The sequence below is a fragment of the Anopheles funestus genome, chromosome 3RL (assembly GCF_943734845.2).
Source record: "Anopheles funestus chromosome 3RL, idAnoFuneDA-416_04, whole genome shotgun sequence".
Lineage (NCBI taxonomy): Eukaryota > Metazoa > Arthropoda > Insecta > Diptera > Culicidae > Anopheles > Anopheles funestus.
Window position 1 is genome coordinate 6,299,084 of NC_064599.1, and position 25,296 is coordinate 6,324,379.

Genomic DNA, 25,296 nt, shown 5'->3' on the forward strand with positions numbered 1-25,296 from the left:
GGATACTGAAACAAACTCATCGTTTCACCGTCGACGACAGTAAACAGCAGCTGTTTAACAAATTTGAACAACTGCTAGAGCTGGTTTGGATGGTTTCCGACGAAAACAGAAAAAAGAAACACAAACTCCCCCATAAACTGCTGGATTGATTGTGTTGGAAGTGTGGGGAAAAATAAGCATATTCAAACACACACCGAAGTGAATGCAGAAATGTGATGCGGCATGTGTCAAACTACGGCAAAGTAATCATTTCTCTTGCTGCGTTGTGATAAAAAACACACAGTAAAAATTTCAAGAATGCTACGACTTTTCAAACGATCTACTGTTGCAGCAACGATTGAATTGGATGTTTTACGAATGTCATCATCCCGCTTAGCAAAAACGTGTGTCCGTATGTTAGGTGACAGTAACAGGTGTTTTGCTGATATTAACAATCGTGGATTTTTTTTCACTTGCGACACCAAACTATAATCATTTGATGACTCGTGTCAAAGATTTCCGGCTAGGTATTGTGAGACTGATTTGAATAGATTACGCTTAAGTTACGTCAAGAATTACGAGTGACAGCAATGCGATGTGTGTTTTGTATACTTTAATGACAGCTAGAGCAGTGGAGATTTCCATATTTCCACTCTATCTCTGTCTCTCTCTCTTTCTCTTTTTTGCCTTAATGACCTTACAGATCAAGCCGACCATTTCTGGCTTATTAGACTAATTTTTACCACGTAGCTGGATAGTCAGTCCTTGCAACGGACGGACGGTCCAGATGGGATTTGATCTCCGATCCTGCCGAGTGGTCCCACGACGTATAACACATACACCAACTCTATTTCATACTACTATTTAAGCTTATTTTACTCATTGAAGCAATTTCTATTAATTTATAAATTCAATAGGCAATATAATCCATTGAAAAAGAAAAATAAAATAAACTATTTTTATTCTCGATTCTTTGTAAAATAAAACCAATATTCTCAACAAAAGCTACAATTGAAAAAGAATTGGTTAGCTTTACCTTCTGCCAACATAATGTAACACATCTTGAAATATAATAATTTCCATTCAAAGGCATATTATCGTTTGTTACAATCCGCTAGTTTACCGGCACCATACGGTAAGAACCGACTTCACATTCCCAAGGCCCGAACCAACCGAATGTCAACAGGTTCGCAAAATTCACCTCTACAACCGTCTGGCGAAAACTTTACCGAAGAAGGCAAAAAAAGGGAAAAAGCTATGGCGAAAAAGAAAAAAGCACAAACAAACCCAAGGTATCGAGGAAGCTATAATCTTCGGTCGTAATGGCAAACCCTTAAGAGTCTCTTACAGCCACACCGCAAAACACGGGAAGGACACTGCAGTTTCACGAACGAGTTGTCGCAAATCGTAATAAAAACGAGTTGCTTAAACCCGGCCGAAGGTGTGCGCACCAGGTGTGGTTCAATTTCACACTATCGAGGAGAGAGAAAGAGAAAGAAAACATGCATATGGTAGCCGATAACTGCCATACTCCACGGCCAAAGATAATGGGCATCGAATGGTGGGAGGTTAAAAACTCCACCCTTTCGCCTTCGCGACTTAATCACCTGTTCCCCTCTCCAGTACCAATTCTGGTGTGTTTTTCTACACAAACACGTTCTAGGGGTTTTTTTTGTGTCAATCGTGGCCACCAGGCTCCACGGCAAACTAACGTAGAAACTTTTCTAATGATTCATCAACAAAATTTAGTTTGATAACCAACTCTTTATGCCCTTTTGTGCTAGATATCATGCCCCTCCACGTGCTCCTTTTGCTCCTCGCGGGTAGTAGTTGCTTTTTAGCACCAGTTGGGGAAGGTTGGCCTCCATTACGTACTGCAATCGCGCGCCAGCCCTCGGCTTAGCGCTAAGTGCAGTTTATGGCATTCAACTCGCCTCAACTTCTTCAGGTGCAGGATCACAAACGGTGCAGTTCCTTCACTGCTGGAGCTATCTTTATAGCAACTGCCGACATTATTCGTACGCCATCTTCCGCATTTATTGTTCACATGCATCGAAGACAATGGTGCATTTTATGCCGCATCTGTGAAGTTTCTTAAGTAGTTATCAGCTTGGATGATAGAGTATATTAATGGTATAAGATCCAAATAAAAATACTTCTTGCATACATGAAATTCATCGCACAAAATTTGGCTCCCAGGAATATCTATCAATCCTAATAATTTTATAATATTGATAAATATCTTTTTTAAATATAAGTAAAGTTTCATTAACAATTAATTAAAAAAATATTAAACATTCTCCAATTCACATTGTCCAAATTATTTATCATCGCATCAAATAACCTCACCTTGCTTCTATCAATCTTATTCCTCCATCTCTACTGTTTTTGCTCGTCCACGCGTCACGGTACACCCCTAGAGCATCATATTAATCCGTCCTAAACGAAGCAAAACTACCTCACGATCATGATTTCAATGCTGATCAACTCACTGTCGCAGTTTAACGCGATCACCGTCAGAAACGGAGCCGAGAGGCAAAAAAACAACCGAACGAGCACCGGAGATCAAGCGAAAACACTTGCATAAAACTATGATCAACAACAAATCCCTTCACGATGCACACCTCCCCCCTTTCCACCCCTTTTTCGTGACACCACCAGCACGTACGTATATCAGGCTGTGTTGCAAAAACCCGTCTATCTTCATCAAGCACAATAAACACTTATCAATTGCATTCCTCAATCAACCTGTCCTACTTTATCTCTATTTATCTTGACACACCCCGGGGGCCGCCGGGTGGGGTTTATGCCCTTCGGTGCTCGAACCAGCCACGGGTGAAGGGTTTTGCGGAGCAGCACATTTTCAAACACATTTTCGGAGAAGCAGCTACCACAGCAAACACCACTTTATGCATGTAACGCAATGTATATGGAAATGAAGGTAGCATCTTGAGCCAACGGACTGCGTAGAATTGAACAAATGACGTACGATTGTGTTGAGCATGAGTTAAGGGCTGGCTGGACTTTTATTTTTATCGTCACGTTTCGCTTGCATAACATGCCTTCATGAGCTATATTTTTTGGTTACGCTATATTAGAATGATTTAAAACAGGCCCATTATTCTGTTTATCTTGGGATGTTCTGTGTCAATTTCCTCTCTATTTTATCTATCCGTAAGAAATAAGGTAGTAAACATTATGGCAATTGGAGCTCAGTTAATGTAAATGCTCGCAGCGACACATCGCTTCATTACACGAGATGTGCCGCCTGTAATTGGCAACCAGACGTCGGAGATGCACTGGCACGCAGACTGTGTAACACGTTTTCTCTTGGCACGTTTTGCATAATGTACCATTGTTATTTATCGTCTACTATAGCAGCAGTATACTCTCTACTACATCAGTCACTGCAATTGCATCCTGTTTCTGTTTCTGTTTTTAAAGAGTTTGCTGAATATTTCGTTCCTTTTTTTCTTTAACATAAAGTTATTTCTATTGTTTCGCATGTTTCATTTTTAAATTTCAAACATATTTAAATTATTTTGTTCACAATACTGACCTTAATTTTCCCCCATAATTGTCATATCACAATTTTGTACAAAATAGCAGAAAATTCACTACACTTGATTAGTTATTAAAAAGTTTGAAAATCAAACCACCAATAGTGTAACAAAAATCAATAAACAAACACACTAGGGTGTGTCTTCTGCTACTGCCTCGAGAAGACGTGCCTCCAAGCAAAGGGGCGCATATAATGTTACTGCGCAGCAAATAACTTTCGACGCAAGTAAGCTAATCTACCACAATTAAATAGCCGGAAGAATGTCCGACCAACCATAACACCGAATGCTCCGAACTCCATTTCCGCGCACTGGAATGTTCACACTGCTCGCGCTCGCTACTCGTACCAGCAAAACGGATTGCGGAATTAAAATTGACACAGAAAACTGGCCGAACCGGCCCGTACCGACAGATACGGTGATAGCGTTGCGAAAATAGTCAGAACCATTGGGGTGGCATGGTGGCAACAGCTATGCGGCGACCGTAATTGAGCTATGTCTCTTGTGCTGTGCTATGCTCTACACGACACCCAACACATTGGACAATCGTAGCTACGCCACGATTCGAACCCCTTCTCCCGACGGGTCTCACTTGTCCCAATTCTCGCACGTGGAGTAACTCGCTGGAGTGGACGGCTTAGACAACGGCGGCGGCACATATCTTTATTGGTCCTGATCCACCCATCGCAACCCCGTGCGCCCGCCCCCAAACGCCGATGGACTTTATGGACTGCACGCACACACTGGGTGTCGTAAAATCAACAATTTAATTTGAATCGCATACCGAATGCGAGTTGGCGGCATAAGTGTAAGGGTAAGAGTGAAAACGGGATCGTTCAAACGATTGCAACAGAGAGAGAGGGAGCGTGGATCGTGGATGAATGTTCGCGTACAACCATCGACGACAGTTCTATATACACCTTGTTGATAGTGTCGTGTATGAACCCCGGACAACAGAAATATGTGAAACAAACCAATTTCACAAACAATTTTTTTATACATAAATGAAAAATGGAATTTTTAAAAAAAGATATTTGAAAAGGCTTTTTTAAAAGCCATAAACAAGCAAAAATATAAAAAAAACAGTCAGGTTTACAAAGTACAAGCCCCCAAGATACGCAACACAATTCAATATCGATAAGAAGCAGTGTGTTTATTTAATTTAATAAACGGCCAACATCCCAATCGCAAGTATAAAAATAGGACCATATTGAGACCCTAAAATAGCCTACCCTTGCCTAATGGAAAAAGGTCATAATTGATAAGAAATAATAAACAAGAGAATGAATATCAAAAACCTTGTACAGATGCATCGAATAGTTGCGATAGTTGCACGAGTGGAGATAACAAAACAATGACTTCTTTTATTCTCTATCTGTTTCTGTTTATCACTCCAAACAATCAGAATGTGTTTTCTTTTTTTTATACTGCTTCTTACAATTAAATATGATTAAAGAATCATACACACACACATGCAAGCAAATTCAATTTTATTTTTAGACACGTTAAGCTGCAATAAATCAATTACACTTTCGAATCGAGAAAAAACGAAAATCAAACAGCTTTATCTTAAGTGTTTGTAAACGTAGTCGTTGCCTCCGGATTTAAACACTTAGAGAAGTGAAACCACAATAGTAACACATGTGTACTATCCCCCGTGTCTGTCCCTCAAGAGCCCAAGGTGTGGTGCAACAATCTTTGAAAGAACATCAAATAAAATGGAAAATATAAAAGAAAAACACCATAACATTACCATCGCTATTAGGAGTACCTTTCCATCAACATGCTCAGCTAGAGGAACATTTCCTTGCTTCACGTTTCGACTCGAGCACAAGCACGAGTGACCATAATGGCTTGATTGGAAGCGTTGATTCAAACAAAAAAACGAGCTGGCCAGTACCTGCGCCAACTTCTAGCGTCGATAAGAATGTATCGCATGGCCCCTTCCTACTTTGGTTTGTCTAAATTCGTGTAATCGGTAGCGCAATATCAATGAAATTTAATGGATCACACGCAGGTTAGGTGGTTTTTTCTTCTATAAAACGATTTGAATGTCTCTTTGCAGAAGCAAAGAAACAAAGCTGAGAGCAATCTTGTATAAAGTGTTGCCGCTTTAGTTTTATTACAAAGAAGCCAAAAAAACATTTTTTTTTGTAACGATTCTTATTAAACACACCAAAACAAAACATAACAGCAAGCACACGATCAGTCAAAAACTTTCGTCTGTTGCGTAAACAAATGAAGTCACGTTTAAAGCACGTGCCTATCTAACCTACCGTGGGCCTTGTGGGCGTAATCTTTGTGGTCACGAAATTGTCAAACATCATTTACCAGAACCTGACAAACCAGAGGGTGTGGGCGCGCGCGACACATCGATCGACACATTTAACTTCGACTTCAGTTGTGCATTTCATCCACCGCAAAAAAAACATACTCTCCCCCACCTTCTGATACAATGAGGAATGGGATTGAAAGTCTTATCTAAGACAGCATAATTGAAAAAGCAGACAAATAACACAAACAAAACGTAGAGAAAATGAGACAGTTTTTTTTGGTTTGCTTTTTTGGTCCAGTTGCTTTGGTTGTAGCTTGTAATAAAAGGCTGGCCAGTGCCGGTAACAACAATAACAAACAATACTACCGATTTCATCAACGGGTAGTAGTAATTAACACCGGAACACCGGTCGATAGCGTGATAGCGTTTGGAGTCGGAAAGACGCAGCGAAGGAAATGCCATTGAATGCGTCTTGGGAGCTGCTTTGGCACAGCTTTGGTGTGTTTTGTTTATTTTAAGGCATGATTTATCAATTCCATTTTACCACGTGTTTCATTGAAATCGTTCCGTGACGCACTAGAGCAGGTTACAGCAGGAAAAAGGGTTACAATTAAATATTAAAAATATTTTAAAAACTAAATTCAGTTTTCTTTAAACTTAAAAGTCTTATCTAAAAATATTCTTAATTGAAGTCTTTCACTTACTTTTTCTTTTCTTGTAGCTTTTTTCATAGTGTACACAAAATAAAAATAAAAATAAAATTGTGTTTTTCTTACTAAAACATATTTAGATTACATTTCTAACATCGATCCATTGAAAACGCAATCCACCCGAAAAAAAAATCCCCACGATAAGCAAACAAACAATCGTGCGACCGTTCTTATCTTGCTTCGTTTTCGGCCGTCGCAAAGATCTTTCACCGTGCAGTTGAAATTAAACGATTCGAAAAGGAAAATCGAGACGATTTGTTGTGTAAACAACAACAGCTAATCTGTTGCTCATCCCTTTTTAGTGATGATGATTACCCGTCAAAGCGCAGTGCGAAATGTCAGATAAACGAAACAACATTCTTATCATAGTATTTGCCCTCCAAACTCCCCAACCCCCTCACGCCATATTGTAGCTTCCTTTTATGCCATTATCTACACGAACAGGCAAGTTAATGTGAAGTTTTTCTTTTTTCTTGTGTTTTTTTTTTCTTTTGCTTCAGACAATCAACTCGACACAGACGAAGCATAAAGCAGACTAATCAGACATCATTTCCGACACTAGGTCTGTGACGGCCAGCAGTAACAACAAAATGAGGGACAAAAAATACATACACACACCTGTTACTGTCTTATTACTGCTGCAAAGTCATTTCTTGGAAATGAGCGCTGTTTTGTCGTTTCTACAAGGCTTTAATCTTTTTTTTCTCGCTTTTTTATATTTATTTTTGATATTGCAAGGATATTAAAGAGATTTTTTTTCGCTAAAAGAATTTAAGAATTAAAAAATGTATCTTACATCGCTACTTATAACATGCAACATATTACAAATGTCGTACAACACGTTGCAAGCAATTCGCTCACCTAATTTCAAACCCACAGAGGGCTCTAAATGCACCACTTCAACCACACAAACATAGCTGCATCGATTTTATCCGGATCCACGCTGTGGCAAACTCCGAAACGGAGCAATCTCTGATGGATGTTTACCGCGGACAAACATGGTTTCTGCCATCGTCAGCAGCTGCTGACTTGACCAGCTTGCACCACTACACTTTCGCCTCAAGTGCCGAAAGGACGGGAAGGCTGTCGCTCACCAGTAGTGATCGTCGCTTAAGGAGCGGGAAAGTGGCCACAAACGGTGGTCGACGGTTCATCGTTGAATCATTTATTAGACTTTCTTATCACCCTCTTAACCGGTCCACACACCAGTGCACTAGATGGCGGACTAGTGCTGAGTAAACCCACATCGGAGGGATTGGGAAATGGATAGGTCAATTCGCTTCCCTAACCCTTTTGCACCTCCCTTCATGATCAATCACCGTCCTCCTTTCGTGCGTAACCGTAGATTATCCAACTCAAACCCGGGTGATGATTCGTTGTTGGTAAAGGTGATAGAACTTTATGTCATTTTGACAACTCACAACCACACGTTGAAGAAAAAGGAACCGGTGAAGAACACTAGCAACCGTCAGCGCAACAGGTGCAGTGTTGCATCATGTCTACGTACGATACGACGCTACATAAACAAACACAAAACAAACAAACCGAACGCAGCACGCGAGCCAGTTTTTATATTTCTTCCACCGCAAGGGGTGGACGATAGTGAGAAAAAAGGGAATTACAAAATCAAACCTTCCTCTTGCTACCCCCTTCCTATACACCCCTTGCCCAATGTTGCACCCCATTGCACAAGATCGATTCAAACCTCGCTGTGTGTTCCCCTCGATCGAGGGGGTTGTTCAGTTTGTTTACTAAACTATAAATAATTACACTTATACGAGGAAAAGAATCGTACAGTGGATACATTCGCGTGCATTAAGCTCGTGTAACGATCTCGGCTGGGGGTTGATCGTTCTACCCCCCCTTTTTTGAATCCAGCTGTTCACACGATCGTTGAAGCAGCGGATGGAAAATGACCATTTGCCACAATAACAAAGATTTGGTAGCGATTCACATCAAATGCGCTATTTTCACACTGCGTTAATCCTCTGGATGATTTCACTCTTGACGTGTGTGAATGGAGATTGGAGCAGATATATCAATTTGATAGCCACAATAACTTGGCCCGTACACTTTAAAACATAAATATATAAATTTGAAGCAATTAATTAAAATCGTTCTAATTAATTAACATTGTAATTTGAAATGTTTCGTTTTGATTTTAGGGAAATGATCGAAAAAACCTATGAAAAATGATATTACACAAATAAATTGATATATTATTAATAGTGATGAATGTAGTAAAAACTCCAAAGCACAGAATTCAAAGCATCCTAACACCATTGAAGTCATTAATGGACATCGCAGCTAAAGGATGATAAATGTCACATTCAAAGTGCTCGGACCGGAGAGTGGTCAAGCCGCACACAATCAAAGGGCTGGCAATTTTTCATTGCGCCCAGTGCGCCACCCTTGCATCGCATCGTTTCTTCAGCTGTGAGAAAGCAGAGAAGAAAAAAACATCTCCCTAGAAGGATCTTTAGCCATGGCGGTTCCCATTCACCCCTCGAGCAGTGAGGTATCCAGCATCATCCACCTTCCCCCCGTCGTTGCCTGACGGGACTGACGAACTTTACGAACATCTTTCGCCTCCATCTATTGTGCGACCCACATGTGCGAAGGGGAAAAAAATTATCGATTTTCACTCGAAGCGTAAAGTGGAAGTGTAACACCGTCCCTTTGGTCTGTCCTTCATCCATTTTCCCTCGCCCCACAAGCTCTCCCAGGCTCCCAGGGTTTATCATCCATCGCCATAATATTCATGGACCGTCTGTCCGTACGCCGCCTGTAATAATGGTTTCAGTGTGTGTGTGTGTGCGTGCGTGCCCGTTTGTATACACGTTCGTTCGCCTTTGGGGGTAACATCTTTGTGGCCTTTTCTTGTGCTTCATCCACAAAGATATGAGGGGGAACTTTTTTTTTTTGTTGCTCCTGTTTTGTATTTAGTTGAAACTCTGTTTTGCCTTTGATATTATTATGTTTATTTTCCTAAACGAAATGTGAACGCGCGCCTGTGTGTGTGTGTATATTGACCAGCATGAGATGGCAAATTTGATGAAACAAACAGTGCGTTTTATTATTTATTTGCTCTTTGGCATCCAACTACGAGTGTTTGAGCCACTGTTGGCTACTTCAGCAGAGAAGCAATATTCTTTGCCGACCAATAAAAGAAACTTAATTTTAAAAAGCTATTAATATTTGAAAAGCTACCACTTGATTTTGAATTTTATTCAATTAGTTTTCGCATTAAAGTAAGCACAATTCAATGTGAAAATGATTTTATCGTTTTTAGATAAATATTGTCCCTTCACACAAGAGATTCAAAGCCTTATGAACGCCTTCTCATCGATCTTGATCGAGCAACTATTAAACAATGTTGCCAGTTAGCGGCACCATTTACTTTGACATCGCTCGACACAAAAAGTAAACCAAAGTTCAAAAAGATGTCACCTTCATCAGGCCGGCTATAAGGCACAGCCGGGTGTCTTACAGCCGGGCCCCTGCAACCGGAAGATGTGTGTCGGTGCGCGAGTGTTTACCGTTCCCGCTTAATCGGACGTTATGCATATTTGCACTGGGTAAATAAACATTTCAAACACCACCACACCCGCCCGTACGCATTCTGTGCATACCGTCCCCCCCGGGGGTGGGCCCTTTTGCTTTATCCCACCCCATTACGTACGGGTGTAACGCTTCATCAAACGGTAAGGTAAGATTTTATCCTCCCACAGCTGGGGCTTCGTTTGCGTGGTTAAACAATCTAATCTCTAGTGCAAAGTAGCGAAAGCCAAATGCTAAAGCCGCCCGAAAGCCAACGACTTGCGAATGGTCCAAAAGCCAACGACTTTGCTGAACCTTGCACAAAACACCCCCACCTCCCACGGGAAACTGTGGCTGGCTTTACACATTTTTCGATCAATGAACCATAAACCGTACTGATACGTACCTGGAAGCTGGTAGATAAGCATTAAGATTTTAAGATCCTACAATGCGTCAATTTAAATAACAACATCGCGCAACTGTACACCAAAAAACACATCAAGCTTATCATTCAATCACTAAGCATCTCACCTCCAGTACATGATTTATTACTTAGGAAACTTCTCAATCAGTGTTCGATGCTGAGGCGGTTTTGGTACGAGATTATCCGTCCGTTTATCGGCAGGGCAAGGGCATACGAACGAAAACGGCAATGATGACCGATGAGAGAAAATTGATCGATCGGAACAGTACGCATCGATGGAGCAGCTTGGAGCGATCGCGGTAAGGTCAAAGGTGAAATAAAACGAGAGTATGAAAATGTTTGAACCATTTTTCGGTTTTATAGACATCCCGAAACAATAAACCGGTAACTGGTAATCTTTTTTATCGCAGTGGAAATGCGTGATTCCATTCAAACGGATGACCCAATGATCAAAAAGTAGGTAAAAAATTCAAAATGAATGAATACTCATTCATTCGCTCAAATAGCGAATGTTCATTATTGGGACGATTGGGCCATGACACACTGGACATTTGGATTTTAATGTATACAGTCCAGCGCCGATTATCCGGGTACCTTTGATCCGGCTATCCCATTATCCGTGCAGCTCGGAAATGATAGTTCCAAAGGCGAATTGACATATTAGCTACCAAACACTTTTTAAAGTATAAAAAAATAATAAAAGTGTCAAAATATCAACTTAAATTATTTTTCAACTTTCCAACCCCTTTCAAAGCAACTCGTCCATCAATCAGCTGACCGAACTTCCGGACCGCGTCAACCGTCACGTACGCCCGGAAGATGAATGCGTGATGTACGGATTAGCAAACCGCGTGCTCGTGTCTCAGTTGACCAATAGAATCGATGAGAAACCGGCCGAATGAAACACCATTGCTGTGCGCATCTTAAAACCCAAAAACCCCGTAAAAAAAACTGAACGAAACGGCGCACCCCCTGGTGAAACATCCCGCACAGCTTGCAGAAGGCTCGTATCACGTGATTGTCCCAACTAATAACTTAATCATCGAACGCGCCAAACACTCGGCGCCACTTCCAAGCTCGGACGTTTCAATTAGCAAACTGACACGATTTACGACGATCGTGGTTCGGGGCGGCGTCGTGGGGTTAATGTTTTGTCCGGGGCACTGTGAATGCTTTTTAACCGTTTATTTTCGTTAGCAGCAGCGTTGAATTGGCTTAAAATAGCTGGGCGCCGCTTATGATGACGTCAGGGGTAAAATCACTTTTTAGCACCGTTTGCAAATTAGTGTCGAACGTAAGCTTTGAGTGAATAAATGAAAGCTTTCGCTTTTGATGTGTTTTCTTAGTCGCTTATTACGAATGGGAATCGTGTGGCTGTGTGTAGATGAAGAATTTTACAACCAATAAAAGAATTTTTTTATACACTTTCTTTTCTTAAACCTCGTAACCTTAACCCGGAGAGTGTTTGAAGTACTCCGAAAAAAGCAATACAACCCACACAAACACACCTTTGTAGAAGGAAAATTATTTCCATCAATGGAGACGCATGGTGTTTTATCGCCCAGACCGCTACTTACATTTGTTTCCGCTAGCTCCTGGTAGTAGGATTCTCCGCTACCACGCCGTGAACCTACGCACATGGCACGCCTCAGCAGGCTCGAGATGATGGAGCAGAGGCCACATCGTTGCATCACGCCATCGACCGATCCTTGGCGCGAACTCGAGGACTGTAGGCTGGCGGAGGAAGGATCAACGGTAGCTCCACCGCCGGATGAGGAAGTGGCAACGGTGGTGGTGTTCGTAGTTGCAGTGGTATACCCACCGCCGGTTCCAATGCTTTCCGTCGTCGTCGTCGTCGTCGTGGTAGTCGGCGCAAGGCGACCTTCGGACGCCGAGGTCCCTCGGGATCTCTTCGACGCGGCCACCTTGACTGCTTTTGCTAAACCCTGTGCGTGGCCACTCACTCACCGCACACACACACACATACACACCTACACGTCTCGGTGTGTAATGCTTATGATACTAGAAGCACTTCGATACAGACAGCTAATTTCGAACCAAAGCAAAAACACACCATTCGTGGTGAGAACGCTTTTTACAGCATGCGTTTTTTTTGGCGTATGTTTAGCAGCGCACAAGATGCGGTTCGTTCATGGTTGAAAATGATTTTAGATCATTTTTCCAGCGGAAAACTTTTGCACATAAAATGGAAGTGCATTTAACGCTGATTGTAGGTTTTGTCTTTAAACGCCTTGTGGACGTTTATCGGGAAAGAACATTTGTTTCATTTTTTTTCCACGCACACACTTTTGCCACTTTGTACAAGCATAATAAATTACGCTTCAAAACAATGCTCGCATGCAACAGCAAATTCGAGCAACGCGACACCAACAACAAAAAATGCTCCTATTTTTTTTTTTGGTAACAACTCTTTACAGTTTTACACCACTTCCGCGGACACGTGTTAATTTTTCCGTGTTACACCTGTTCCGCAACAGATGCAGATGCGGGATGCCCTTTTCTTCACGCAACCATAACGAATTCGCTTGCGAGCCACTGGCTTTACACTTGGTGCGCGAGACGAGCGGTTGACCAAACAGGGCAGTAGGAGAACACAATTTACACACTTATGCAAATCGCCACCATTGACACGGGTGCTTGTATTGGATACGAAATGAAGTAAACTCACTGCGCACACACGCACACTTGCACTGGATTATCATTTAAAACACTTTCACTTCACGATTCGGTGTTTTTTTTTCTTTCTTTTCTTTCCCTTTTTTACTACAATTTTGTGCGATAAGGGTTTGGCTAATTTTTTTTTCTGCACAGTAACAATTACAAACCGGTTTATATTATTTTACACTGCATTTTTCATCCTTTCAACACCTTTTTTGGTGAACACTAATTTTATGCCGATTATGCTTTCATTTCACGCAAGCACCTGCAGCGATGGGATGAAGCAAAACTAAAAGTAGCACCGATTTTTTCCTTTTTTCCTTTAATTTTATCACGTGAATTAACAACAACAGAAAATATTAATATTAGTTAACATTAACAAGAAGCAAATTTGACAGTAAATCTTTATGTTTTCTTATTTTTGCATAATTTATCACTTGCACACGTGTTTTGTTTCGCTGATAGAATACGCTGTCGTGGGTTAAAGTTACTGATTGAAATCTACTCACTTTTACATTTGTAAATTTAAGAAACAAGCACATACACACACAAGCATTCACACAAAACATATGTAAACGAGAAAGGAACCGAGCACCGCGTGACAGTTTCAACGAAAGCTGTCACTCAGCTTAGCGAAGGGTAACACTGTCGAGCAAACGAGCGAGAACTAGGTACTACTACCCGTTCACCTTCGAAGATGGCAAACACTCACAGAGTCTAAAAATCACAAAACCCAACCGCAAAGACACTTCCAAACATGATGTTCCAACCATGCCACCCTACCCCCTTCTCCCTTCTCCTCAAAACCCACCGAAGCCTACATAAGTACGGGTGGCATTCCGTGTCAATTTCGTAAAATTAACACGTTCACCTAACGAGCCCGACCGGTACACAACCCTCCGAAGGTGCCAGTTAGCGGGTGGCGCAAAGTGACAGCAACAGTAAGTCACCGACCGTCCCGAATGGGTCGTGGTTTTTTGATCGTTTTTTTTTGGGGGGCGATTGCTTTAGTGATCTCTAGCGATCATACGAACTATGAAATAAGGGATGATGAGCGAAAAAGCGAGAGAGAGAGAACGGGAGAGATGTTTGCAGTGTACGAAACTGATCGTTTGCGTCCACTTGAGACGAAGCACAACACAAGAGCAATGGTTTCGGTGGTTGTAATGGTGACCGATTGAGACGTAAGCAAAACCATCCATATACCGCCCCCCCATTGCTCAAGGTCGCGATCTGCCAGAGATCGACCGGTGTGTACCCGCGGGGCACGTAACAACTCTGCTTCGAACGTTCTTCGCACGAGCGCAAATGTTCGATGTTCGGCGACGGTGATGATTGGTGATGAGCTTCGTTCGGTGGTGTAGTTATAAATGGTCGTGCGACCTATGGAGCGTACGATTACCATAAGACGGACGTTTTTTTTATCTCGCCAAACGTGTACTGGATCGTGTGGCACATTGAAGGTTAAGCGGGCTTTGTTCGCAGTACAAGCACGCACATTTGCGGAGTAGTTTTAGTGTCGAAGCACAAACGAGATAATTTGTTATTTAAATAAATGTTAATAAATGTATTATACTTATTCGGTTGCGCCTACTTTAATATAATTAATAGGAAAAAATATATTTTACATATTACTTTATTTTTAATTTTTTAGGAGGTAATAGCGTTAGATTTACTATTAAAAATTATGTAAATATCACCCAACTTTGGATATGAAATTCCAATAAGCTGGCGATATTTTTTTGGTTTTAATAAAACCATCCAAAACGCTAAACATTCTTCATCAAAACTTTCAACTAACTTCCGTTTGATAGCCATACCAGCTCAAATCAGATCATACAATCCCGACCACACTTTTACATACACAAAAGTTTAAATTAGATTCTAAGAAGCTCATCAGGAACCACCGCAACGTCCGGAAAGCTGGAACGAAACAAAACCTAACACGTCAACTCTTCTATTACAGAAAGAAGAAAAAACCCCCCTCAACACAACAATTCCACGCTGGAATGTACTCGTTAGAGCACCCTTTCCCTTGGTGCCAGGCCATGGTGACACGTCAAACTTCTCCCGAGAACCGGACCGGACACAAAACCGTCACAGGACGATTCTAATAAACCAAACTTAGATCCGGCACCAAACATTCTCCCTCCCATCAAGCCCTCCCGAATGTCCCAACGTACGGCCACCAAAGTTTATAATTAAGGCTTCAGGCAGTTGGAAGGAAGGATTAAGTAAAACACCTAATACACGTCGGAATCGTGTTGCTGACAGCTTGCCACCACGGAAATGTTCCTGTCATCTTTCCGAGGGAGGGAGAAGAAGCAAAAGTTTCTACCGGCAATTGACAATCGCTCGGGTGTGCTTTGAAAAATATTGCCATCCTCGGATGTCGGAGGAAGCCCATAAGCTGCTATGTACACAAGCTTGCTACACAACTTTAGCCGTCGACTGTCCGGACCGGGGGTTGAAAAAAAAAGAAAGAAAGTGTAAACATCTTTACAGAATTTTGCACCTCCTAATACCACCAAACCGTACTCATCAAAGGTGACACAATCCGTCTTCTGACAAGCCGAAACACAAAGCTCTAGTGCCCAATTGGGATGTACGCCGATGAGCCTGATTTAGAGAGCCGCAGTAAACTTCCACGTGGCAAACAAAAACTTTCTGTTTTTTTTCCTTCCGCCAACCCTGGTGCTCTTATTTTGCATTTGTGAGAAAACCGATTTTTCCTACCATATTTCAATTTTCCACCAGAGAAAACAGCTGCTGACGATGATGGTGATGATGAGGATGAGGTCCTGCTGACGACGATAACGGACGAGCGCGAGCGGAGTTCGGGCGTGTGTAAACAATGCTCCAAACAGAAACACGAACGCAGCGAACGTTCGGTGAGAACAGACGAACTTATTTAAAGGATTGCTTCCCAACCAAAAAAAGGGACGCCCGCACACACCGGTTCGGGTCCCGTAGACATTTCCTGCATCCTGAGCACGATGTGACAACAATTTGAATTTGTGTCCCATCAATTCCTTTTTCACCAACACACACACATACACACCCGTGTCACACGGTTGATCGAAATGGTCGAAACAATTCGTCAACCGTACACGGCTTTTCCTCGATTGGGAAAAGGGAAAATAATGAAGGATGTACAACCCGCCGCAAACTCTGCTGGAGAAAAGGACTCCCTTCCCACCCCGCTCGGGAGAATATGGGGAGAAAGTTTTCAAAATCAATTAAATCTTTTCGAGTCGCGAATGTTTTCCCTTTTCCCTTCCCGGTTACCATTGTGCCGTCACGTTCGTCTCATGATTATTAATGTTCGTTTCAGTCCCAATCAAGTTTGAAGGTGAAAGACAGGGACGAACCAAAAAAATACACACAACGTGGGAGATTTTATTTCCTTTTTTTTGGGGTTTTGAAAAGGAGGTAAAAGTAGAATTGGATTCACAGCTTGTACAGCTGCCGTTACCGGTGACTAAAACCTGGTTTCGCGAGAAACTTTCCAATACATTGCGAGGGATGTTGTATCGGTAAGAAAGGATTAGATTAATTCTAATCAAGGCAGTAGCGGCGTATGTTTGTGGCAAATTCTTGTCCTATTACTCATTCGTATAAACAAATTTAGTTTCTTCTTCTTCTTCTTCTTTTTCTTCTTCTAATGTATAAACATTTTCAGGTAGAACTAGAACAGAATGTTGAAATTTATGAACTATCAATGAAGACTCATTCGAATAATCTTCATCGTCTTCATTGATAAATCTTCAAGGAATCTTGGATCTTACAAGATTCATCATCATCTTTAGAAAGATGGAGTTATTCACTCGGTTTTTTTTTCTATCCAGTTTTCTTTTCAATTTCTCTCTCTAAGAATCGACTACAAATCTCAATATGTATTCCCTTTTATTCCTCACAGTTTGTGTGTACAATTAAAGATAAAATAGAAGGTTACGAATTGTACCATTTTTTCCATTTTCCATTTCCCATGAAACACAACAAATATAATATAAAAAAAAAGGTACACAATATCCTCCACATCGTTTGAGGGTTATAATCAGCAAGATACCAAATTATTCATCCACTGTACTAAACGATCCTCAACACTCTTCGCGACCATTAACATTAGTAGCGAGCGACCCGAAACATTAAGTTTTGTGCCAAGACGCCAAATTCACCATCAAAACACATCGATCGCTAGCACTGGTGCTACACACACAAACTCCCCTACGGTAAGCAATACCAAAGCATAGCGGCCGAATAGCGTATCGCAAAAACAAATAAACAAACATTGAAACACATACACTCTCCGTCTCTGTCTCGCCCTCGTTCCAGGCCTCTACACCAAGCCGAAAAAACCTCCTCGGTTCCATTTTTCACGATGACGTTCTATTAAATTTTCCATAAAAATGCTATAAATTCTTCTTTCGGTCGGCTTTCACACCGCATTTTTCTTTTCCTTGGCTGTTTTCCCTTCCATTTTGGCTCCGGTTTTGACCCACTTCGGAACCGGTTTTCGGGAAAAAACAAAAAAAAGGAAAACCCCACGTTCATTAGCATTTTGCAGTCTCGCGTTCAGTGGGATGGTGAGAAGTTGGGCATGTCCTGCCCTGGGGGGAGAGTTTGCCACTGGCCAACGGAAGACGTCAGTATGTATACGCTACGATGGATGGTGAATAGTCTACGGGAAGCGTAGTGTTGGGAGGGAGCAAAAAAAAACGAAGAATGTTGCTGTTTTTCTTTCATAGTGACGAAAGAAATCGTGTGTTTTTGGAAACATTCTAAAGGAGAGTTTTGTTCTTCTTCTTAGGGGGTTTGGAGCTAGCCTAAATCCAAACTGACGATGGAATGTCCGTTTTTTAAATTCATATTAGGGGTTCTTCGCTTTCCCTGCCCACACGTTTCCCGCTAACCCAGGACAGTTTGCGTCATCAATTTGCTACTGTTTTCCCTATTTTTCTATATCCCCCTCCATTACACTGCTCTGCTCGTGTTGGTCACCTGCTAGTGGTGTTGTTTAATTTTGCCTATTTTTATTTGCTTATGAAGATATTTTCGGCATAAAATCCGAAGGTAAAACATTTCAGAAAAAAAACATCAATGCCGTACCGGTGGAAAGCACCGGTCGTAAAATCAACCTTCGCATACATTTTACTCTCATAAACACAGAAACAGACACCGCTAAAGTCTCACAGAAGTTAGTGTCACGGTGACATTTGAAAGCAGGCCGGCCGCAGTTCGTGACGAACGTTAAATGTCATCGGACCAGTTTCGGACCGAAGTTTTCGCAAATAGCACTTCCTGCAGTTCCTGCTACAAGGATATGCAACTCGCAAGACGGTTCAGCAATGGAATAATTTATATCACTCACACACTCCCATAAGTACGCGGACACATCGGTGTACCTGTTTGTGCTTTATTGCATCCGGTAAATATGCAGATTGCAATAAGGACTGTTGAGGCAAAGCAAAATTGTTATGCCACCAATAGTTCTTGAACCGCAAGGATACGCTTAAGATACGTACCGACCACAGGACTGTTTCGTTTTGCTAATTTTAAATGTTTCCAACAGAGCAAACTCTCTCTCTCTCTCTCTCTGTCTCGGCAATTCGCTCGATGACGTCATATCGGCAGGTAGAATGCTTAAAATAATTACGCATTCCCAAAACGAGGTGTGACAATAAATTTAAAAAGTGACCAGCCACCGTTTAACCTCCTTAGTAAATCATAAATTAAATAAATTCAATTTGTCACCAAAGTTCCGCCATTTAGGCGAGGAAATGGGTTCATCCTTATAGCTTCAAAACCGCCCGGCATTTTCATTCACCCCACCAGAAGTGTTTCCCATTTACCACCTTACCGGGTGTCGGAAAGGACCATCGCAACATCGATCGTGCGTCATCACTTTCCGCCGAGTGTGTGGTTCGCTGTACACGCTGTTCGGTGCGGAAAAACAGGCCGAAACGCGAGCAAACGCGATTTTCCCAACAAGCTTGCAAGCTTATGAAAACCCGGACGCGCGTACAACCACCGTCAAGGGCGCACAACACATACGAATTTAATTTTCTTTAATTAACCCCAACATCGTTCCTATTTATTGTGGATCAGTAAATTGGAGAGCGCGGTAGGTGGGCAGGAATGTTGCAGGATATTGAGTGTTACGGGAAGCGGTAAAGGTCATCCGAATATGCTGCCGATGGTGAATCCGTTTGCAGGGAGAGACTCAAAAGGTGGAAGGGTAGCGCAAGAGAAAGCATTTGTCTAACCGATTCACCCCATTCGAGCCGGGAAATAGACAGCTTTCTCGTAATAGTAGCGCTTGGTTGGGATTTTTTTTGCATTTCTGTGTTCCGTGTTCTGTTCCTTGTGCTATACAGTATACCCACCAAGGTTGTGCCCTTCAACCAACGATTACATGGAAGTGGGGTGAATAATAGAAGAAACAAAAAAAAATTCCACACGTTGGAAAATGCGGTGCTATTTCCCTCTCCGGAAAATCTCAACAGCACCAAAATGATCTGTGGTGTCAATACACGCGACAAGGATGAAGGATGCTCATCGATGGGGTAGAATTTGCTGCTCCTTCGCATCATAAAGCTCTGTTCTCACTCGCACAGCATAAGCAGCATCAAACTTATACTAACGAGGTGAAATAATTCTTGTGTTTATTTTTATATTAAACAATTTTCATAATGATATTTATAAAGCTTTTTTAACAGATAAATATGTTAAACTTTATCTTTAAAAAAATGAGCTTTTTAATAAATTAAAATATGTTATTAAAATACTTAAAAGAGCTTTTAATTCTAAATTTAATTTTCTACTTAAAATACGATTTAATACAATTTGCATGTGTCAACCGATGCTTTCCCATTCATCCAAGGTGGGAATTAAACCCCAGGAAGCTTCCCATATACATCAACCCACTAAAACTGTTTCCATGGCAACCTATTGACGATAAGTAGTACTTTCGCTCTCGCTTTTCTACTCTCTCCCATCTAATTTTCTCGCACACACATTTTCCTTCGCTCGCTGAATTACTCTTATTTTTCTGCACACGCTTTCCCATTTTCCAACAATTGTTTTTTTCTTCGTTTTTGCCTACAGCTCTCTTATCAATTGGAGCGTGTTTATTAAGAGCGGTTCTTGCGTGGAGAGAAAATGTTGAGCAAGAGCGTTTGGCTGGTTGCTTCACTCTCGCATTGAACTGATAAGCCATGGGTATACAGTTTCCCAGCTCCCAGAGCTCGTGTGAAAACTCTCCAGCAAACCGATGATGGGGCATAGCTTATCCACGGCATATTCTTAACCAGCCCCGGGGGCTAGCCAAAATCTTTCCATACCAAACGAAGCTGTTTTCATCCGTAGCCCGGCAAAAAAGAAGTGTTTTTTTCTGCTTTTCTTTTCTTAATTGTTTTTCCCTTTTCAGCTTTTTGCCATTTAAAGGCGACCTGGCAAATCAAGGGGGAGTAAATGCTGTTGGAAAACAAGTACCTTTTTTGCTTGTGCTAGAAATTCAATACAGCTACAAACAACATTGTGAAGCCTGTCAAATTTATGCTTGATGGTGACGTTCTATTTTGAGTGTAGGGCGCTCGAGCGTTCAAAAAATGGCGTGCGCTTTGTTTTATGGTCCTATTGTCTATTTTGAAATTGTTTATTTTGATGTTTTTAACAACTTGTGTATCGATTAAATGGTAATTAATTAACACTTTTACTATATTTTTCAGTTGCAAATATTCTTAAAATATTCAAAAATATATTGCTTTCAGGTTTAAAATTTTTTTCCGTTTATAATCGGTGGATTATATCAGTAGAATATCCTGTAGCATAGAAAATAGATCCTTCAAAGCACGCGTGTGCTTTTTGGTGCCCAGAATATACACACACACACACTCTCGCATGCACATAAATTCACGCCAATAGCTATAAGTCCGGGGAAAATGCACTCTCTACCAGCAAATGGTGAAAAACAGTACCCTCGTCAAGAAACTCTCTCGCTCTCTCGCTCTTGCTTCATTCTCACAAAAACTCACGTGAAAAAAAGCGCTCACCGTTTTCTCTCCTGCTCATCGAACGGGTGCGTATTCACTCTCATATACATACCTCCCTTGCACCCTTGTAAAACTCACCCCCCGGCAAAAGCCACCCACCCTGATAGCTAACTAGATTACCATCCCCTTTAGCCGACTGCACTTTTTCTTCCTGCTGCTTTGTCACTACTCTCACCTCCCTCCCCACTCCCCTCTTTCCACCACCTGCAGCAGTTGCTGTGTTTCGCACTCTTCGCACACTTTAATCGCGTGCGTGTGTTTTTGAATGCTGGAAAGACGACTGTCCCAGGGTGCTTTCTCCTGGCGCAGTGTTGTGGGCTACTCGATCGCAACCAACCATATCGTTTCACAGCTCACCAGCAAGCTGGTTGATATATTTTATATACACATGCACAGCATACAGTAACTAAGAAAGATACATAACTAAGGAATTGGGGTATAGAAACGCCACCCTTAAAGCATAAAGCGAAAGGGAAATCAGTGGGAAGTAGAAGTAAAAACAAAAAACCTTAATGGAAAACTTGTTTTTCCTCTTTCATTGCAACCAGATGGGGCGGAGGGGGTTTGCAAAGCTACCTCTTATGATGGGACGATTCATAGCAAACACCTGTACACTTGTGTCTGCCGCATACAGTGATACCGACACGCAACCCCTGTTCACAGCACATCAATATAAATCTTTAACACAAAAATTAACCAATTTTCATATTTATCTCACTAAACTTCTTATCTTTTACACCCATCAAACTTGAAGCAGAAAAAAAACGGCCACCAAACGCACAGTGAAACGCAGTGAAATAACAACAACAAAAAAAACACTAACACACCTTTGACATTATGGACGTTCCCATTCCCAGCCCCGTTTTGTCACACGCTTTAAGCTCCGAGATCACGCAGAAAATTAAGCGATCCTCTCGACGGTAAATCGATTATAACCACCGCGGCCAGAGAGTGCTGTGAAGGCCACCAACACATTTTTAAAGCTTAAGTACTCATCTCCACGCTTGTTTGGTTGTTTGGCGTTTTTTTTTTTCGTTTGCTCCACACACCACATCAAAACCAGGGGTGTTGTTTTATGAAAGCTTTTCCTTCTTTTCCCAAAAGGCAACCCGGGGGGGCTTAATGTCGCGGCTGATATCTTGGAACGACTGGCTTCTTCCTCCACTGGATATTAACGACTTGGCACCGAAGGGAGATATTTCTTCAATCAAACTCTCACCCACTCTACGGAGCACACAACGATGGGGGCTGGAATTCAACGACAAGTAGCATGGAATCGTTTGGAAGAACTGCTGTGTGCTTTATCACAACAGCCCACTGCGACGAACTGTACGATAGTGTCGGCGAACGCGTGCTAATATGTGAATTTGATAGGTTATTTGAGCTCCCCAAAAGGCGGCCCTCCGGCCTACTATCACGCGACCTGAGACCCGACTTTTGACACGAGACACTTCCTCGGCGTCGGAAACGCGGTCACTGCGAAAGATGGGCAAAACCGGGAGATGTGACTCTTCTCTGCTCACTTCGAAAACGTAACCAAAAAACACAACTAAAAAAAATCGCCAATCCTCCCTTTTACACATTACTACCAAAAACTATCCCCACCGACACATAATATTGCAGGGGGTGGACGACGCATTTTTTTAGTTGTTTTTCCACAGTTTTGTTTCGTGTTTTACCGATGACAGGCCTGTGTGTTGGACTGGGTGTTGTTTTATTTTCACTTTGTTTTTGTTTTGTTTCACATTCTTCCTCACTTTGCGGCATCCGCCGCGCACCATTTGCTTCCGCAAAACCCCACATGCACGCAAAACGCATCTCATTCGTACACGTGAAGAGGAAGGAGGACACAACATACAAGCACAAGCACACACACACACACGTACAGAGCGACACGCACGCACACAGCACGGTCCAAAGAATGGCAAAAACCCGAAACGCGTTTGACGTTTCCACGCAAACACACTACGCTGGCTGCTGTTTGTTGCTGGACAACAACAATGCGAATAATCTCCCAAAAAAACCAAAAACCAAACCCCCGCGAATTCGCTATACCAGGCACTCGCGAATTGCGGTCCGCTTATCTGTCAGCGTAACATACTTCAAACGATGCCGTTGATATCGATGCGTTTTGATTTGGTTTTTGGACTTTGGTAGCCGATGGCTTGTCGCTTTCTTGCTCCCTCCTTAGCTGGACATTTCTGTTTGGTCCGGTTTTCAATGCAAGGGAGGAATTTCGTTCGAACGCGCACGCACCTCTTCTCGACAGCGAAGAAGAACTTTGAATGTTTGAATGAATGAACATGTGCATGTATGCGAATGAATCCCTTTCGGGTGGCTTTCGGTTGAGATGATGAGAGCGAAAGAGCACCAGCAAAGGGATGCGAGAGAGCGGGAGCACGTTCAAAAGAGATCTTTTTCGAAATAAAGTGCGTACAATGCGAGAGTGGAAGCGTTTGAGGCCAGGGCTTACCGCGACATTTAAGCAGATATATTTGACAACTAGATGTGAATTGATATAAACGATTCACTTACCGCAGGCATGTCATCATAAGAGTCACACAATATTAAAAACGAAAATTAAATTAAAATTTAAAAAATAAATTAAAAAACGAAAACATTATAGAAATATTTGTATCATATTCTAAAAAACTCTGGAATCCTAAACATTCCGACCGTTAAGTATTTATTATCCGTTATGAAATATACACTGCCTAGTTTTATTCCATGTTCCTAAGACCCCATATTTGAGCTTTTGCAATGGAGTAGAAACCCCATTTGATCTTTTGCACTTGTTTAAATTTTTATCAATTTGACACTTTGATGATCAAATTAGATTGTTACTCACAGTTTAGAATTTGGTGTGGAAAAGTTATTGGTTATTTTGATATCTATCCTGTCTGAAGACTCAAAATGATTTTCTTCATATTTTTTCTAAAATTTCCAAAATAGTGTTGTACCAAAAAAGATGGCTATTTACTTAATGCGTTTCTCATATCTGTAAAGAATTTTCAAACATATAAATGATTTTCTTAAGTAACTCAAAGGACGTGCAGAGTTGTTACTTTTCCAAAACAATAAATTGGTTTGAAAAATACGAATGAATTCATAATGGAAGTTTGTGAACCGAATACTTAAACTACCGTCAAACCCTGGTCTTGCATGTTTCTCTCGCTTATTGCATATTTTCTCTGGCTCTCACAGCGATCATTGGATTCTCTTTCACTCTCATCCCTTATACTGAAGAGCTAAACAGCAGCAGTTAAAGCAGGAACCGAAATGAATTCACGTTCGCGGTTGTTCAAAGTTCATTCATTCCAGCATTCAAATTTCTTCCTCGAGAAGAAATAGGTAGACGATTAAACTATTGTCCAGAAACCAAAAATAAAAACAAACAAAATGCAACATAAATCCAGCCTAAAAGGCATCATTATCTAAATGTTTTTATTCTTTTGTTGTCGATTAGTTGAACTCTGTTCTTTGCGATATAATTCGCGCTTGAAATTCATCTTAGATTTACCCATTTTACTATTGCCACAAATGCATCACGATCAAATTGCAAGATATGATCATTCCTTAAACAAAATTCTTGAAATCTCGCGTGCCGAGTTACTAAAATCACGATGGATATATACGACACAGGTTCATGCAATAGTATCGGCCTTGCATATGACCTTAACGATCGTTGAAGATTGGTTAGTATTGCATTACTAAATTTTATTATTGTTATAGTTTATCATCTCGATTTCAAGAGTAAATAAGATACAATTAGCTTCGAAATAACTAAGAAATAAACGAAAGATAATTGTAAATTGACAGTAATAATACAGATTTAATGCAAACCTCAATCCACCGACATATAGCATGATTAAATTCCTAAGAATGTACCACATTAAACATACAATTGTTCAAGCAAAGACAAAGGTTTGGTTTTTTCCTGTTAAAGCCAAACATGGGGTTCACCATTTGACACAATGCGTCCAGTTTTTCCTCGAATCGCCGGTCCACTCAAACGATGCCGTAATTAAAAACGCACGTTTTCATCAAACATTTCCTGTGGCACCAATCATCTACC

The 25,296-nt window shown here is 41.4% G+C and overlaps 1 protein-coding gene across 10 annotated transcripts in view; it reads right to left on the reverse strand.

Annotated features, from left to right (window-relative positions):
- The window catches only part of LOC125772269 (uncharacterized), a 135,079-nt gene that overhangs the window by 88,097 nt on the left and 21,686 nt on the right, over positions 1-25,296 (reverse strand). For 2 of the 10 annotated variants that reach the window (XM_049443803.1, XM_049443796.1), the window contains exons 1-2: positions 23,323-23,471; positions 12,066-13,487 (exon numbers count right to left, since the gene is read on the reverse strand). The exons of 2 other annotated variants lie outside the window; for them this stretch is intronic. In XM_049443803.1, the coding sequence (XP_049299760.1) occupies positions 12,066-12,179 (114 nt within the window). In that variant the 5' untranslated portion in view covers positions 12,180-13,487; positions 23,323-23,471. 6 more of the 10 variants (XM_049443802.1, XM_049443799.1, XM_049443800.1 and 3 more) reach the window with 6 other exon arrangements.